Source organism: Vigna unguiculata, chromosome 6 (assembly GCF_004118075.2).
Source record: "Vigna unguiculata cultivar IT97K-499-35 chromosome 6, ASM411807v1, whole genome shotgun sequence".
Taxonomy (NCBI): domain Eukaryota; kingdom Viridiplantae; phylum Streptophyta; class Magnoliopsida; order Fabales; family Fabaceae; genus Vigna; species Vigna unguiculata.
Genome location: NC_040284.1, coordinates 23733745 through 23750517, shown reverse-complemented (window position 1 = coordinate 23750517; position 16773 = coordinate 23733745). Strand labels below are relative to the sequence as shown.

General features: G+C 32.7%; 2 protein-coding genes across 4 annotated transcripts; both read left to right on the top strand.

The window, feature by feature from the left end:
* Positions 1-466: 466 nt before the first annotated feature.
* On the top strand, positions 467-9242 carry LOC114186576 (acyltransferase-like protein At1g54570, chloroplastic). The gene is made up of 13 exons (XM_028074528.1): positions 467-1285; positions 1873-1924; positions 2220-2275; positions 3005-3163; positions 3275-3379; positions 3760-3866; positions 4173-4294; positions 4853-4961; positions 6217-6350; positions 6918-7287; positions 7477-7590; positions 8233-8318; positions 8798-9242. The coding sequence occupies exons 1-13, from the start codon at positions 856-858 to the stop codon at positions 9099-9101; spliced, it is 2148 nt and encodes a 715-aa protein (XP_027930329.1). The 5' UTR covers positions 467-855; the 3' UTR covers positions 9102-9242.
* A 2723-nt stretch (positions 9243-11965) lies between these two features.
* LOC114186564 (double-stranded RNA-binding protein 2-like) lies at positions 11966-16175 on the top strand. Of its 3 annotated transcripts, XM_028074504.1 has the most exons (5): positions 11987-12077; positions 12223-12247; positions 13621-13868; positions 14518-14737; positions 14894-16175. In XM_028074504.1, the coding sequence occupies exons 3-5, from the start codon at positions 13623-13625 to the stop codon at positions 16009-16011; spliced, it is 1584 nt and encodes a 527-aa protein (XP_027930305.1). In that variant the 5' UTR covers positions 11987-12077; positions 12223-12247; positions 13621-13622; the 3' UTR covers positions 16012-16175. The 3 variants fall into 3 exon arrangements, with proteins under 3 accessions (XP_027930307.1, XP_027930305.1, XP_027930304.1); XM_028074506.1 differs by lacking the exons at positions 11987-12077; positions 12223-12247 and adding an exon at positions 11966-11984; XM_028074503.1 differs by having other exon boundaries at positions 12026-12247.
* The last annotated feature ends 598 nt before the right edge of the window (positions 16176-16773 follow it).

Below are 16773 nucleotides of genomic sequence, written 5' to 3'. Positions count from 1 at the left end.
TTTCTCTAAACTACAAAAATGTTACAAATATTATATATTTAATATTTTATTTAATAGAAAAGTTAAAAATAATTAAAATAATAATATTTTATTGTCGTTAAAAAGTAAAATGTAATTAAACTTAAAAATATTTAAATTGAAAAAAAAATAGTATTAAATGTGTAAAAAATTTTAAAAAATATATATAAATGTAAAACTTCATTAAATTTGAGTCAAAGAAATATGATTAAAAATTCCAAAAAATATTTTTGTATCTGTATAAAATCTATTAAATAAATTTATATAATTTTAATTAACGAGTTAATTATTCAATTTTCAATATAAAATTACCCAAATATAGTTAATTATATCTTCACGGGTACCATAGCTAACTACGTCGATTAACATTCTCCGTAATAAAATCCCACGCCCCTTATTGCCATTGGTGGGAAGAAGAATCATTGTTATCTTTATGTCTGGTACAGTTTCTTGCAACACGACAGCCTCAAAAACATTTCGATTTTAATGTCATGGCGCGGGTGTAACTACGCGCTCCGCTCGTTTCGTGTGTTGCTACAATTTCGCTTCTACCACTCATTCTCCTTTTTAAGCATTTTCCGCTGACCGAACGCAAACATGTGACTCTTGCACAATCGCACTACAAACAACACAACTTCTTTGTTTTGTTTTGTTTTGTTTTTTCTTACTATAAACTCTCAGGAACATGCATAACAAAGACAGCATGGTGTAAAAAGGTACTACTTTTTCCTGGTTCATGCTTCGGTGCATCGGAAAGTGTGACGATAACAGTAGCAACACAAAAAGAGTGAACATCGGTAGAGTTGAGTAAGTTCAGTTCAATCACCGTGAACTGTGATGGCCTCGGTTGGGGGTTTTGTAGTCTCGCCCGTTGGTGCTGTAAGGTGCGTTACGAGGCACAGGGTTGGAGTTCGGGCGCAGAGTTTGGAGGGTGGAGGCTCGACGGTGCTGTCGTCGGAGTCTGTGAACGGATCTTCGTCGGTGGTGGTGGTGGGGACGCAGAAGAATCATAATGGTGGTTCGTTGGTTAAGGAGGAAGCGAAGGTTCGGTCGTTAGTAGTTGAGGAGAATAAGAAGAAGAAGAAGGGTGAAACAGAAGAAGGTTTGGCAGCGCTTTGGGATGATGGGTATGGGAGAAACAGTGTGGAGGATTACTTTGCTGCAGCCAAGGAGATTTGTAGATCAGATGGAGGCCCACCTCGGTGGTTTTGCCCAGTTGAATGTGGGCCCCCTTTGAAGGATTCTCCTACTCTTCTGTTTTTACCAGGTTCAAAGTTACACTTTTGAACTCCATGCATTCACTCTGTGTGTGATGTATGCGTATGAGGCTTCTAGGCATGAAATTGTTTTTTCCTTAGAAATATTGTGACATGGTCACTTTTCACACTTTAGTAACTTATGTATGAGGCTTCTGACACATTCATTCCGACACACTTTTTCTGCTAATATTTATTGGAGATAACAACAAAATAAATTTGTTTGTGACTTCTTTGTTTAATGAACCTTACTTGTGATTTTGTAACTTAAAAAGAAAACAATTACTAACAGGAGAGATAGTTAGTGTTGAATGGGTTTCTTTTCATGTTTTTTGAAGACTGGGTTGATGTTGGGTTATATTCAACTTGGATATGTAAGTATATTTGTGTAATGTGAATGAGTGTTTAACCTGAAAACAGTTTCATCCTCAAAGACTGATTTGAACAGATGAAAACTTTTTGGTGACAGAGTGATACTAGTTGCTACTTTCAAACCCCAAATTGAAGTTGTTTATTAACTCTAAATGTTGTTGTGTTATATTGAATGTTGGAATTGAAAATGCAGAGTGTTGACATTTCTCTAGTTTAACTCGTGCAGGGATGGATGGCACGGGATTCGGTCTCACTTTGCACCATCAAGCTCTTGGGAAGTATGTTGTTTTCTGTATTTTAGTAGTTAGTTAAAAACTACTTCAAAATAGCGTTTGTTTAGCACAAGTTAAGTATACTGGATTAATTTCAGCCTTTTAAAATTGCATGTCTGAGATATTGCTCAGTTTTACAATGGTCTGATTCTATTTTTGGCATAGAGTTCTCGTTGAAGGTTGATGAAATATTAAGCTGCTTGATGGATATGCTTGTTATATTGTTCAGAACAATTATTCTATGTTGGTTCTTGTAATTTTATCTTGCTTCCTCTTTTGATCGTTACTTTCAACAATGCAGGGTTTTTGAAGTTCGTTGCCTGCATATCCCAGTTCATGATCGAACACCTTTTGAAGGTCTTTGCTTTTTAACGTATGCTTTTGTCAGCTTTTGAAAGCTTTTTGTTGTTTTTGATGATATGAGAGTGCTTGATTTGAGTTGTTCATTTTATTAAAGCATGTGGAACTTCTCAATTTCAATTTGTTTAATGCTCTCAAAATATACTTCTACACTGGCTAGTTCAAACGTGATGCAGCTCACGTAGCAATTGAACATTTATAAGTAGGATAGTAATGAATTTGAAGCATAGAATTCAATTAAGCATGTTGTTGCTCCAAATCTTAAACCAAAAGGAAGTAGATGGTTAAAATAGATCTTATGAGAAACAATATGGGAATTCTGAATTGGGTGATTGAGTGACTCTTCCTTTGGGCACTCTGATGATCAGAATCCTATTTTAGATTGGAGGGATTTCCTCCCCCTCCCACCTTCCCTTCCAAAAGCTCTTGGGATTGTTTTTTAGTATTCTCTGTTATCAGTTTACTTTGAGGTGAAACCAATATTGATTAATCAATGGCTAACTAATTATCAAGAATCTTGCTTATATGGTAGTAATCTTAAAAAAAATATAAGGAAAACTAATCAACTATTCACACTGTCGTATCCTTTCTGTTTGAAATGTCAAACTAAAAAATGTCTTTCCCTAAGAATTATGCAAACCTAAACATTCTCTTGATTGTAAAATTTCATAAAGGAATAAATTCAAACTTGCTAGTGAAGTGCTTTTTATTTTCAAATTTTTGAAGGGCTGGTGAAACTTGTTGGAGAAGCTGTTAAGCATGAACATGCTTTATCTCCAAATAAACCAATCTATCTGGTAGGTGATTCTTTTGGTGGAAGTCTAGCACTTGCTGTTGCTGCTCATAATCCAACTGTTGACCTGGTACTGATATTATCCAATCCAGGTGATTCTATCAATGGTGTATTCTTTTATGTCAAATTTGTTAATGTATTTAGTTGGCGATGTCTTGTCAATTTTCATCTGAAATCTGGGAATATACCTTTTTCAATCACAGCTACATCCGTCGGCCAATCTCAGTTGCAACCTTTGTTTCCTATCTTGGAGGCTTTACCTGACGAACTGCATGTTGCTGTTCCCTTTGTTCTGAGCTTTATTATGGGTAAATAATCTATTTCTTAATATTCTAGCTGTTAGATATGCAATTACGTCCATAAATAACCCAATTCTCACTTATTGTATATCTTGTGAATTATGTCCATAAATAATTACGTCTATTCCAAAGGAATGAGGGACTGAATTGTATTCAACTACTAAAGATGTCAGAGTAATTGTGATCACACACACACACACACACACAGAGGTGAAGAACATTGCTAGGAGGATAACAACCAATTATGAAACAAAAAGGCCTAATCTCTAAGTTCTGGTTCAACAGAATGCGGTCTGAAGAATATATGTTGATATCAGTATCATAACAAACTTGCTGTAATTTATCTTGTCTCATTAATTCACATATACTGTTATATTTATTGACATCAGGCGATCCAGTGAAGATGGCATCAGTCAATATCGGAAATAGGCTTCCTCCAGTCAAAAAAATTGAACAATTATCATACAACCTTACTGCATTGCTACCATGTCTTCCTGTAAGAAGATTTTAATATTCTGTCCTTGGTCACTCTCTCTGTATTTCTTAATGTTTAGGGCTATATTGTATCTATGTTTAGCTAATTGTTGAGAATTACACACTAGCATTATGAAGTTTTTTCTTTCAACTTGTTGGTAATCCTTGTGATTGTTTAATTATACCTCTTATTTTTTAGATTGTAATAGTATTTGTCTTTTTCCTCTATGCTTTTTCTTTCTTCTATTTTATGGACAAATTCTCGAAGTTCATATAATATGCTATTATGTTGATCTGCATCTGTATTTAACTGTATTTGTATTGCCAGGAGCTGGCTAATATTATACCAAGGGATACTCTTCTTTGGAAGCTGAAGCTTCTGAAGTCAGCTGCTGCATATGCTAATTCGCGTCTTCATGCTGTTAAAGCTGAAGTACTTGTACTTGCCAGGTTTCTACTCTCTCTAAAATTGACGCCTCACATGATAATACAGCATGCATAGTTTAATTTTTCATCATACCTCAAAGAAGTTCTTCTAATTGCGTCACAAATCTAAATTTATACTTGCAATGCAGAATGTTATGGCGTTGTTTGATTCAACCAAACCAACCTAATAGGAAGAGGTTATGCAGCTATTGTAATGTAATACAAGAATTCAGCCACAATAACCTATAGAATGATATAAACTAGTAGTAGACCAATAATGTGTATATGGTATCATGTGACTACTCAATAGCTTTTAATCTTGACTATCCATGTATGATAGTGTGGTTCAGAGTTACAGTTCTCACATTCTTATAGGTCAATGATGTATTAGATCTTTAATTTTAGCTTAAATTTATTGATTTCTGAGTTAGGTTCTTACATTTTAACTGAGTCAATAATTTTGTGTATGAATGTAGCATTTTCGCATCCAAATTTCAGACTCTCGTATTCATATAATTAAGATGTATAAGTTGCCCTCTAGTTAATATTTTCCGCTGGATGTTGACAAAATTTCTATTCTAGTGGTAAGGATAACTTGCTTCCCAGCACAAGTGAAGCTCAAAGACTTGCGGGAATATTGTCAAACTGCAAAGTTCGCGTCTTTAAGGACAGTGGACACACCCTTCTCCTGGTACGTGAAGTGAATGTATATACTTGCAAGTATGATAATTTCAGATCATGCTTTCACTTGATACCTCTATAAACAGGGTGTGTTAAGTGAGACTACTTGAAACTATCATCCATAAAGTTGAGGATATTTTCTAGCGATCATGCAACTTCTAAATTTGACCATTGGTGTAAGATTGAATGGCCGAGATTGGTTCCTTTAACCCTCTATAATAAGATAATGTTCTCACATCTATATAAGATTGAATGGTCGAAATTAGTTCCTTCAACCTTTTACAATAAGATAATTCTTTCACTTGATGACTCCTATAATAGGTAGACTATTGCATTGCATCATATAACACTAGTTATGTTTGGCTGTTCACCACATTTAGAAGTTTGTGATATGAGAATATTACACTACTCTTGTGAGAACATAGCAAGAACCACCTAGAGTAGCGCTAGGAGCATATTAGAATTTTACTCATTTTAGAGGATTTAAATCTTTGTAGTTTGTTCAATATATTTAAATTTTATATGTAAACTATTTCCATTATAATAGAGAAATCTTCAATCGGTCCTTCAAAGTTATATAATTCACTATTAGTCCTTCAAAAATCTTGGTCACCAAATGGTTATCGTATATTAGTCCTCTAAATATTTTGTCACTGAATTAATCCTTTAAAGGATTTATCACCATTTGAATCCTCTATAAGGATTAAAATGGTGCACAAAGAATCTTTATATCAAATCTTTGAGGGGTTAATTTGGTGACAATCTTTGGAGAACAAAGTAGTAAAAAAACCTGAGGCACTAATCTGGCGTATAAATATTTTGGAGGACTAATGTTGGGGTGTATGTAACTTATGAGGACCATATTGATGATTTTCTCTTTATAATTTCCCCTTTAATTGCTTTGTAAAGTTTTTCTTTTCTTTTCTAAGATTGCTTTTGAAAAGCTTGAGTTTACCTTAATTTACATTTTTTAATATTTTATTAAATTATCTATGTTTATTACTTTCAGGGACTCTCATAGTCACAAATGCTGTAAAGAGCATTTTTTAATTTTAGTACTTGTCCATGGACCAATAGGCATACAAAAGGATGTGTTTTTGTGTTTTTTCTAAAACCATTTCTGCATAACCTTAACACAGTCCTTAGATCATGTGATGAACATCATGAACTCACTAGCCATGTTATATTGCTGTATTAAGTTTAACTATATTAGTCGCAAACTTACCTCCTATACAGCTTCAGTGATAACAACTCATCAAATGCAGGAAGATGGTATTGGTCTATTGACCATCATCAAGGGAACTTGCATGTACCGTCCTTCACGGAGGCATGATTTGGTCAGAGATTTCATTCCTCCTAGTATGACAGAATTCAGATATGCAATGGATCAAGTGGTTGGGTAATTTGATTTGGCAATATTATGTCCCCCACAATTTGATTTGTTAGACTACAGTTATTTACTTGATCTCTCTCTTCATGTGCATCTCTTGTTATTCCTTGCTTATTCTCAGGTGTACCTAATAATTTCGACAGAAATTTTTGATTCTGTAAAAGATAAACATGTTTAAACTTGAAAGGAGTTTTTTCATTAAATTGCTCATATTTTCTCATGTGCTGTTAGCCACTCCTCCACAACCTTATTCTTTGTTCCCTGGTATGTTCTGTTGAACAATCAACCTTGGATGTCAAGCATCCATTTTATTTGTTTGTTTGTATTTATCTTTATACTAATAGTTTAATACAAAGTGCCTAAATGGAGAAAAAGTGGTTTATAGATGTGCATACGTATCCGTATGAGTAAATGTGAAACCTAGACTTAAGTCCTTATTCTCTTAGGTTCAAGCCTACAATTTATGTCAGCCTTACTTCAATAATCTTCTTTGATAGTTTAATTAACACTTGTTCCCAAACAAATTGGACTAGTAGGTTTAAATCTGATATGCTACACTACTAATGTGGATGGTAGGTTATTTCGTTCTGTTACCGGATCTGTATTTTTCTCTACTTTGGAGGATGGAAAGATCGTAAAAGGTCTCTCTGGTGTTCCAGAAGAAGGTCCTGTCTTATATGTCGGTTATCATATGTTGTTGGGGTTTGAGCTTATCTCACTCACAGATGGATTTTTAAGTGAGAAAGGTATTGCCCTTCGCGGAATAGCCCATCCGGAGCTGTTCTTGCCTAAAGTGGAGAGTTTTTCATCTGAGTTTTCCATGTTTGATTGGGTGAAGATATTTGGTGGGGTGCCTGTTTCAGCAAGCAACCTTTTCAAATTACTTTCAACAAAGTCACATGTTCTTCTATATCCTGGTGGTGCTCGTGAGGCTCTCCATTATAAGGTACATTAGTTTTATTGCTTTATCTATGCTTCTTATCCAACCTTTGTAGTATCTATGATTCAGTTATTTATGCAATCACATTAATACAACATGCAGTTGATGTTTCCATGTGTAGTCTTTGGGATCAGCATTTACTATTTTGTGATGGTGTCTTCTACTTTAAAACTGACTGAACTCTGCAATTGCTAGGGGGAAGAATACAAGTTGTTTTGGCCTGATCATCCGGAATTTGTGAGAATGGCCGCTCGATTTGGTGCCACAATTGTTCCATTTGGAGCTGTGGGAGAAGATGATTTAGCTCAAGTACGTTTCTTCTTTTTCTATCAGTCTCTTTTTGGTTCACCCCTCACATTTTTTAACCATCACACTTTAGGGATGTTTGAGGCTCTTACGAGTGAAGTAATTTTGGTTATTGATGAGAAAACCAATGTTAAAAGTGGAGTTAGTGGAGTACACTGAGGTTTAGATTTTCTTTCATCAGATCTTTTTCTTTTGGCTTCTTGATTCTGTATGCTACCTTCTAGTCAGTTTCTAAAAGTGTTGACATTAAAAATTAGTGTACCTAAAATAAGTTTCATCTTTCACATTGGTCTTTCATAATAGTTAGTTTAAGAAAATGAAGGACTAAAAATCACATATTTTCAAAAGTTGGATGGATGACTAATTCATCAATTTGAAAGCAGAATAACTGATTGCAAGTTTAGCAAAAATTACAGGGACTACAAAATTCGTACTTTTTCCTCTTTTTTTTTCTAAACCTGTTAGGAATGTTTACTTTTAAATGTCTCAATGAACGTTCAGAGAAATATCAAGTTGAATAATGAAAATGTTGGGGGGTGGTGGGAGAGAGGAATGAGAAGAAAATAGCTGTTTTTCCTTGCAATTCTTGAGTTTTGATTAATTGGTCTTGCTTTTTGGTTGGACTTTTTTGCTTGAATTATGCAGATGGTTCTTGACTACAACGATTTAATGAAGATCCCCATAGTCAACGATTACATAAGAGATATGAATCGTGACTCAGTTAAGTTTAGGTAACTATTCTCCATCTCAATACTGTTTATTGTTTATAATATAGCCTCAAAACTGTAGCCAACAACACCATTTCTAATATATACCCACCTTATAGTTAAAATTTGTTGAAAGGTATAAAATCATGAGAAATTTATTAAATAACACTGATACCCACAAATTTGTATGATTTTATATTTCAACCTGTACAAGAGACAAAGAACATGTTCTAAGGGGAGTGAAGAAATGTTCTTGACATTTCTCATAGACCATATAACTTATGAAGAGGAGTGCTAACAACAACACACTCTTGCACACTTTATCATTGGTTAATATATTACAAAATTTGGTGGAATCTTTTTGAAGTAAGTATAATTCACTAAAACATTCCATTTTTAAGAAATTTCAAACCATGTTTTCATATGATATCTGATAGCTTATACATCCAATCTATGGATTTTTCTTTCACAACTAAGCCATTGGTGTGTTTGTTGCTATTCAGAGATGAGAGAAGTGGTGAAGTAGCAAACCAGAATCTCTCTGTTCCTGTGCTTGCACCCAAAATACCTGGTCGCTTTTACTTTCTGTTTGGGAAGCCCATAAGAACAAAAGGCATGGAAAATATGCTAAAAGACAGAGAAAATGCCAACAAAATATACCTGCAGATTAAGTCAGAAGTTGAAAGCAATTTGAATTACTTGATCAAGAAGAGGAAAGAGGATCCATACAGGAATTTCATTGACAGAAAGATGTATCAGATATTTTATCCTCCTGAAACTGAACCAACTCCATCATTTGAGCCCTAACAAATGTTTTCATTCACATTACTGATTCTTATGTAATCACAATTATTTGTGAACAGATACATGTACATGGTCATTATTCTAATAAAATGTGGTGTTTTTTCTATGTACCAAAAATAATGTAGCTTTCTTCAGAGTTCATAATTGATGTCAATGTCAACAGCCACATTCTTTACCACAACTGTGCCTTGCAAGTCTAAAACAGAAGAAGCAACTTGAATGACTTATTAATGTTTTATATATATATATATATATATATATATATATATATATATATATATATCATTTGGTTACAATTTTTTCATACTTTATTTTAACCTTTCAATCACATTTAAAGTTTAGAATGAGTAATATAGTACTCACGTTATAAAAGAATTTTACACTGTTTCTAACAGCAAATTGTGTATATGGCAAATGTGTCTTGCAAAAATGATCTTAGCTATTGCTTCCTACATCCCTATAATTACTAACTGCAACCCTCACGCTACTTCTGCAGAGGAAGAAGAGATGGAGGATGACAAGAAAAAATGCAGAAAAAAATTGTTTTGAAAAGACTTTAATATTGCTGCATTGCTTCTGTCTGAGGAGAATAGATGAAGAATGAGAAGAGAGAATACAGGAAAAATTCTTTATGAAAAGAATTTTAAAATGTATTTCTTTGTATTCTGGAAATTTTTATCTGGAACATATTTCAACGTACGAGTATTTTAAAAAAATCATTTCAAAATATATTTTGAGTTTTGAAAAGTTTTTCTTTTTCGAGAATTTCATTCTGAAAAAATATATTCTGGAACATATTATATGTACCGTAAGAATCATTCCAACAGATATTTGTTGAGTTTTGAAAAGTTTATTTTTTCAAGAATTTCATTATGAAAAAAATTTATTCTAAAACATATTTTATATGTTTCGAAGATTCTGTTACAAAAGTTTTGAGAGATTTATTTGAAAAAATTCTTTCCGAAAATTCAGTTCCCAAAATTTCGAAAAACTGTGAGAAAGGCAAAAGAACATCTCGAATGTGTAAGGGGTGTGCGAATAAATTATGCAGATTCATGAAGAAAACTTTTCTGTTGAACGACATACTTATTAAACTTAATTGTTGATGCTTATACAAAATTACATCGTCTATCAATAAGTAACGCTTTTTGTATGACTTTTAAACTAAACTTAAATGGCGCATTTACTAGTAGTTTAAATAAAAAAAATATCATCTCATCTCAAAGTCTTATCTAATTAATTGACTTGTGTAATAATTATTGTTGAAAGACATACATATCGTGATTTTTAGTTACTTGAAAATGTGAATATACTTTCAAAACTAATTACCAGCAAATTTAATTTTCAATTGCATGAAAGATTAAGATTGATGAACCATGTAATAAAATTTGTATATTGGTTAACCCCTGTTACTATTGGCATGGTAATTTTTTTTAATACTATTAACTACATCATCTTTTAAATATTTTTATTAAATAGGAGATATTAGTTCGTTTTCACTAAAATAAATTATGTTGGTTCCTCTTCTCATAACGATACCATGACTCTCCAATGTGATAGATGCGTGAACTGTTTCCAACTCAAGGCACTGTCTCAAACATGTTTCCCAACAGAAAGCCCCATTAGTAATGTATGTATGTTTCTTTACTTTTTAATCTATATTTCTTATGACTTTCTAGCAAGGAACAAAACTTGAAATATTATAAATATGTATTACTAAATCAAATTTAAAACCTCAGTTGTTATAAATTTAGTGTCTTGATATATGTAAAAGGTATCAAAATTGTAGAAGAATGATGTGTGGGAGATGAAAATGATTGATTTGAATGAATTTGAGAATGAAGTTTATGTTATTTTTTTAAGGGATTTGGAACTGATGAAATTGATTTGAAGGTAAATTTGATGAAAGATTGTGAAGGTTTAACTTATATGAGTAATAAAAAATAAAATTTAATCAATGAAAATATAAGATTACCAAATTATCTTTTGTTAAAAATAATATAAAATGATAGATAGATAAGTTGTAATTAATTTTGAATTTTTTTTATAATAAATAAAATTATTCATAATATTTATTAGTTGTAAAAAAAAAAAAAATATTTATTAGTTGTAAAAAAAAAATTGAAGATGTCAATGGAACCCATTCTCTTTTCATTTGCAACTGGTTCTTTCTCTCATTCATGCTTTTTTTACTTCTGAAACTTATTCAAAAATTTTATCGTATGTTTTTTTGGCAGAAAGTTGTTGTATTGAACGTCGAAACATTTTACTACAACCGAATTGAAGGATGCCTACGTTGTTGGTGGTGGCTGGTGTCTTTCACGTCAACGAAGGACATGGTGCAACGGTGGGTTGTTTTTAGTTGCGGTAGTGCAATGCTAATAAAATAACATGAGTATATTAAATTGGTTAATAAATTAGTTTTTAAATTAACGATTAATATTAACTAAAAAATTATTTCTAAATTTATTTAATAATTAAATACAAATTTAAAAATTAATTTTTGTTGATAATTAAAATTTTAATAATTAATATTAATGATTAATTTATAAATTATAGTGATTGATTTAAAAAATAATTTAAAAATATCATTATAAATAATTTTAATTTATAAATTTATATTTAAATTAGTTATTATAACAAAAAATTATTATTAAAATTTGTTACCGATTAAAGAATACATTAAAGAATACATCTAAATTATTATTGCTATTTTACAAAGTAATAATTTTGAAGAATTTAAAAATATTCATACTTGTTAGGGTATTTATTAGGAAGAATTCTACAATCCAAAGATATTTTTAAAACAACATAAGAAGTACTCTTTATCTATAAAATAAATAAAGATGTGAACTTTAAGCTTTTGTGAGGAAGGACACAGTTATGGTAATGAATGAGCCATAAATATAGATTGCTTGCGTGGTTTTGCTTCCATAAACAAAAAATTTAACATTGTCGTTGTGTTATTTTGTGTTGTGGGTAATAATTCTCACTTTACTGTTACTTTTATTATTCTCCCTCTTCCTTCACTTTCTCCAAGTTTTTCTCTAATCAAACATTCAAAAGATTTAGACGCACTCTGATACTTTTAATTGTGCTTCATTTTGTGGTTCCTCACACTCAGATCCTTTCACACTACTCTTCAAAAGGTTCGATTTTTCTTACTTTATCGTTTATCGCCGTTCTTTTACTTCTATCAATGCAAATTCTGAGTTGTGTTGTTATAAATGGGTTTGATCGTGCTGAATATTGGTCCATTGGGTGGTTTCGTAGATGTTGAGTGAACATAGACTAATGGGTCTGTTTCATTATTTCACTGTTTAGTTACTTACTATTAGGGGTTTTCGAGAGTTTCTTTTCTGTGCTGCGATTTTACATTTCCTTTTATTTGGAACGAGGTTTAGTAAAATGGTGATTCTGCTTTTGTCGGTGTAAACTATTTCTGAAAAGGTTTGTCCCAATGTACAGAAAACTTGTCGAATTACTGTGTTGTTAGTATTTTCGAATTTATGTAGAAATGAACTCAATTAGTGCTGCTTATTTTGTTTCTTGATTAGGTTTATATCTTTACTGACAGCTCGTAAGTCTTGTTATAAACATTGCTCGGTTGTTTTTGGTCTTTTGAATTAATCCCTAGATTACCTATGTGAGGGTGTGTTGACATGAAGAGTACTAATACACTCTTTCTAATACATTTTCCATCATTGGTTAAAATTTGTTGAAACTAAAATGTGAAGCAAGACTCACGATTTTTTGTGATTTTCAGTAAGTTTCAACCAGTAGTCAAGAGTGATAATGCATGTGTTGCTAACATTTCTCTTGCTGATTCATATAAACACTAATCTAGGTGTGGGGGTTGCTGTTATGTGGGTGGAGAATATTCATATTGATCTTTGGTGTAATAGCAAACAATTTAAGAGAAATTGAGATGCTACAGTGGTGGTATGGCTACCCTTTTTAAACTATTGAAAACTTTCTAAGTCCAGTAGTTGAAGAAAGCCTCTCTATTTTCTTCCAACTTTAGAGAGTGTTGGAAGAAGCCTCACATTGATTAGTGATAAGGTCAATTCACAAAATATAATTAGGTGAAAACTTGATTTTTCAATCTGGTTTTGTGGGGTTGAGTTAGACTACTAGCATAAGATGTTTGACTGATATGAGTCTTTGTTATTGAACAGAAGAGAGCATTAGTGATATTATTATGTGATAAAAAGCCTCTATGTTTTCTTCCGGCTTTAGAGAGTGTTGGAATTTCCATATCGATTAGTGATAAGAACAATTCACAATATATTATTGAGTTAGGCTTCTAAGCATAGGATGTTGACTGATTTGAGTCTTTGTTATTGAACAAAAAAGAGCATTAGTGATATTATTATGTGATAAATTTCTTCAATTATAAAAAGTTGGAGTGTGGTGAATTATTCATCCAGTTAAATGTTTGCTAGAATAACACAAGTTTTCTTTTTTCTTCCTTAAAAATTATAAAAATTTAAATTCCTTTTTAATTTTTATTTGTGTGCAGACATGTACAAGAATCGGCTGCAAGAGTTGGCTCAAAGAAGCTGTTTTAATTTGCCAGCCTATTCATGCATTCGTGAAGGGCCAGATCATGCTCCTCGTTTTAAAGCTACTGTCAACTTTAATGGAGAGACCTTTGAAAGCCCTACTTTTTGTTCTACTCTTAGACAGGCAGAACATGCAGCAGCTGAAGTGGCTCTTAACACTCTTGCAAAAAGAGGTCCCTCTAGAGCTTTGGCTGCAAGAGTTCTGGTGAGCAAATGAGAATTTTAAGAATCTCCTTCCTGGTTTTTTCTTTCTTTCTTTAAAACTGTAATCACTCTTCCACTCACGTTTGTAGTTTGATGTACAAGTATTTTGATCTTGAATACTAGAATTGGAAAAGTATTTCTTCCTATAAAAATATTCAATATTGTAGTATTAGTATAGTAAAATAAAAGTAGAAAATTATCTTTGAAAATAAGTATTTAGTGTATCAGAAATACAAAAATCATTTTAGCACCCACTTTCTGGGAAACCAGAAGCATTTTAATAAGAGTGTTTAAAGCTGAATTTTCATGTTTGGCTTTCTCTCCATTACTGGTTTAAATGTCAACTTATATATATAAGCGATTTTAGGGCCAAATATACATTCTATTTCAAATAGATATTTAATTTTATAGTCTCTTTTTTATCTTCTTTTAGAGGGTTGCATTTTCCCAAAATATGTTGAGGCTAGTTGACTCATTAATTACATTTAACTTTTTTTGCAACCAAATAGTATATAGAATGGACAAATAGAAGAATTTCAGATTATAGTAAGAACAGAAACATACCCACAAATGTTAGGAATTAAAGAATGTCATTGATGATCTAAAAGATTTTTTTTCTGAATATGTATTTTTCATTTGGATATTGACAGGATGAAACAGGAGTATACAAGAATTTACTCCAAGAAACTGCTCATAGAGCTGGACTGAATCTTCCTGTTTATACTACAATTCGTTCTGGACCAGGTCATGGTCCTAACTTCTCGTGTACAGTTGAGATTGCAGGAAAGCATTTTACAGGAGATCCAGCTAGGACCAAGAAACAGGCTCAAAAAAATGCTGCAATGGCTGCTTGGGCTGCATTGAAAAAATGTGAGCTTTTTGATTCTTCAATCATATTTATGTGTGTCTGCATATTATCCGTGCCTTAATATGACTATTTTTCATCATACCTTTCTCTTTTTTGCACATTATTCTGTCTTTCCCTCCCACATTTAACTTATTGTTGTTGTTCTAAATTTCTTCTAGTGTCAGAGCATAGTTTATCATCTTCATTTTCGCCGGAGTCTAGAGGCAATGAAGAACAAGATCAAGTCATCATAGCTCGCATCCTTGCAAATGGTTCAGAGAACTTTTCCAAAGGTGATAATCAACTTGGATGGCAAAAATCTACTTCAACCTCTTTGGTATCAACCCATCCTACAGCAAACATGTACCCTACACAATGCCAGCAATGTGTAATCTCTAGTTTCTCACCAGAGTTGGCTCTGTATCAGATTTGGCAGCAAGAACAAATTTTGCAGCAACAAAATCGTCTATTGGCACTAACATTTCAGCCAATTATTCCATCTACTCAACATATTTATCCATTAATGCAATCCATGTTCCAGCCAGACCACTGTCTCTATTTCCCGAGCGAGTTGGGATCAGTTCCTGTAGGACCAAAACTATCAATGGCTACATCAAGCCCTTCATTTTGTTTTTCAAACCAAATTGCTCCAGAACTAAGTGCAAGCAGATCAACACTAACCATCAGAGAGATACAAGAAGAAAAAACAGAAGATCCCCCAGTTTGTACCTTTAGCAATGAAACTAGAGTCTTACCCCCAGTTGATGAGAATAAGAAGCTTGATAGTTCTGGAAGCAGAAGTAGAGCTACTGAGCAGGGAGAACAATGTGAGAAATCTGAATGGGATTCTCATTGGAGCATGGGATCTGTACACAGACCAACTAATTCTGAGCTCCAAAACCCATCAAGGATTGGTTCATCTGTTCTCAGATCACGTTCACAAGCAAGCTACAACAGAAGTTTTAGACCACCACCTCCTTCATCATCTTCCATTGCGCGAGCCATATGCCCTACTTCATCTGGTTCAAGACCACAACATGTTGGATCAAGGTTGAGAACTGGAATCCCACTAAGTCCAGGAAGTTCTACTCCTGGAAGATTTGGCATGATGAGAACACCTACTCCGCTATTTGTGGCACCACCTGTGAGAATCAGATCCGTGGTTCCGGTCTGCTCCGCTCCTCCAAGGAGATCCATGGCAGAAGAGGTGTCCAAGAGCAAGGAAAAAGAAGATCTAAAACCTGAAGACAAAGAGGTATCAAGAACTAGCTCTGAGCTTGGCCATCTTAGAATATGAGTGAGTATAAATACTAGAAGATTAGCAAGTATGGTAGTTCTTTCCAAATATCATGATGACCTTTACAGGCATTTACAGGAAAGAATAGGCATCTCCTTTTGGTAATTTTATGTCAAGCAATAAATTTGAAATACAAAATTATATATATAAATATGTCATTAGAATTTCTTGAGTGTATTAACACTAGGCCCGGAGCTTGATCTATTAAGAAGGCTGGACTATAGAGTTTCCGTCCCTCTAGGATAAGCATATGAACCAGAAAACCTGTATAAGGGAGAAATTAATATTATATATATATATATTATGTGAATAACTATTAATTTAAATAGATTATGTACCATTGGGCAAAGTATTTTTGTAATATCATCTAATTACAAAGTATCATTACAGATAGATAATTGCATTATAGAGAGACATACACATCTCGATTGTAGACTTAGATGATTCTGATATTAAGTTAAGAAGTGAACTTTAAATTTAATTCAAGTCTACAAAATTGATTTGTAAAGTAGAATTTACATTGACTTATACACCGTAATTTTTCATATTTTTAATTAATGTGAGATCTTCAACGGTTATATTTGCTTGTGCTAATGAGGGTTCTGGCTGGATTTAGATCCTCTCCAATAATTTTTCTCTCCAGCACTCTCTTGCCATTTTTCTCTCTTTGGATGTGAATCATCTAATGGTCTATAAAATAACTAAATTACTAATAAAATCTCATGAAATGATCGGTCTTACATATTTTCTTTTCTTTGTTGC

Bases quoted from the DNA above. Each gene is read 5' to 3' on its own strand.
- LOC114186564 (XM_028074506.1), top strand. From the start codon at position 13,623: ATGTACAAGAATCGGCTGCAAGAGTTGGCTCAAAGAAGCTGTTTTAAT. The intron at 13,869-14,517 runs GTGAGCAAATGA...GGATATTGACAG, and splicing joins CTTTGGCTGCAAGAGTTCTG to GATGAAACAGGAGTATACAA. The intron at 14,738-14,893 runs GTGAGCTTTTTG...AATTTCTTCTAG, and splicing joins TTGGGCTGCATTGAAAAAAT to TGTCAGAGCATAGTTTATCA.
- LOC114186576 (XM_028074528.1), top strand. From the start codon at position 856: ATGGCCTCGGTTGGGGGTTTTGTAGTCTCGCCCGTTGGTGCTGTAAGG. The intron at 1,925-2,219 runs GTATGTTGTTTT...TCAACAATGCAG, and splicing joins CACCATCAAGCTCTTGGGAA to GGTTTTTGAAGTTCGTTGCC. The intron at 2,276-3,004 runs GTCTTTGCTTTT...AAATTTTTGAAG, and splicing joins TGATCGAACACCTTTTGAAG to GGCTGGTGAAACTTGTTGGA.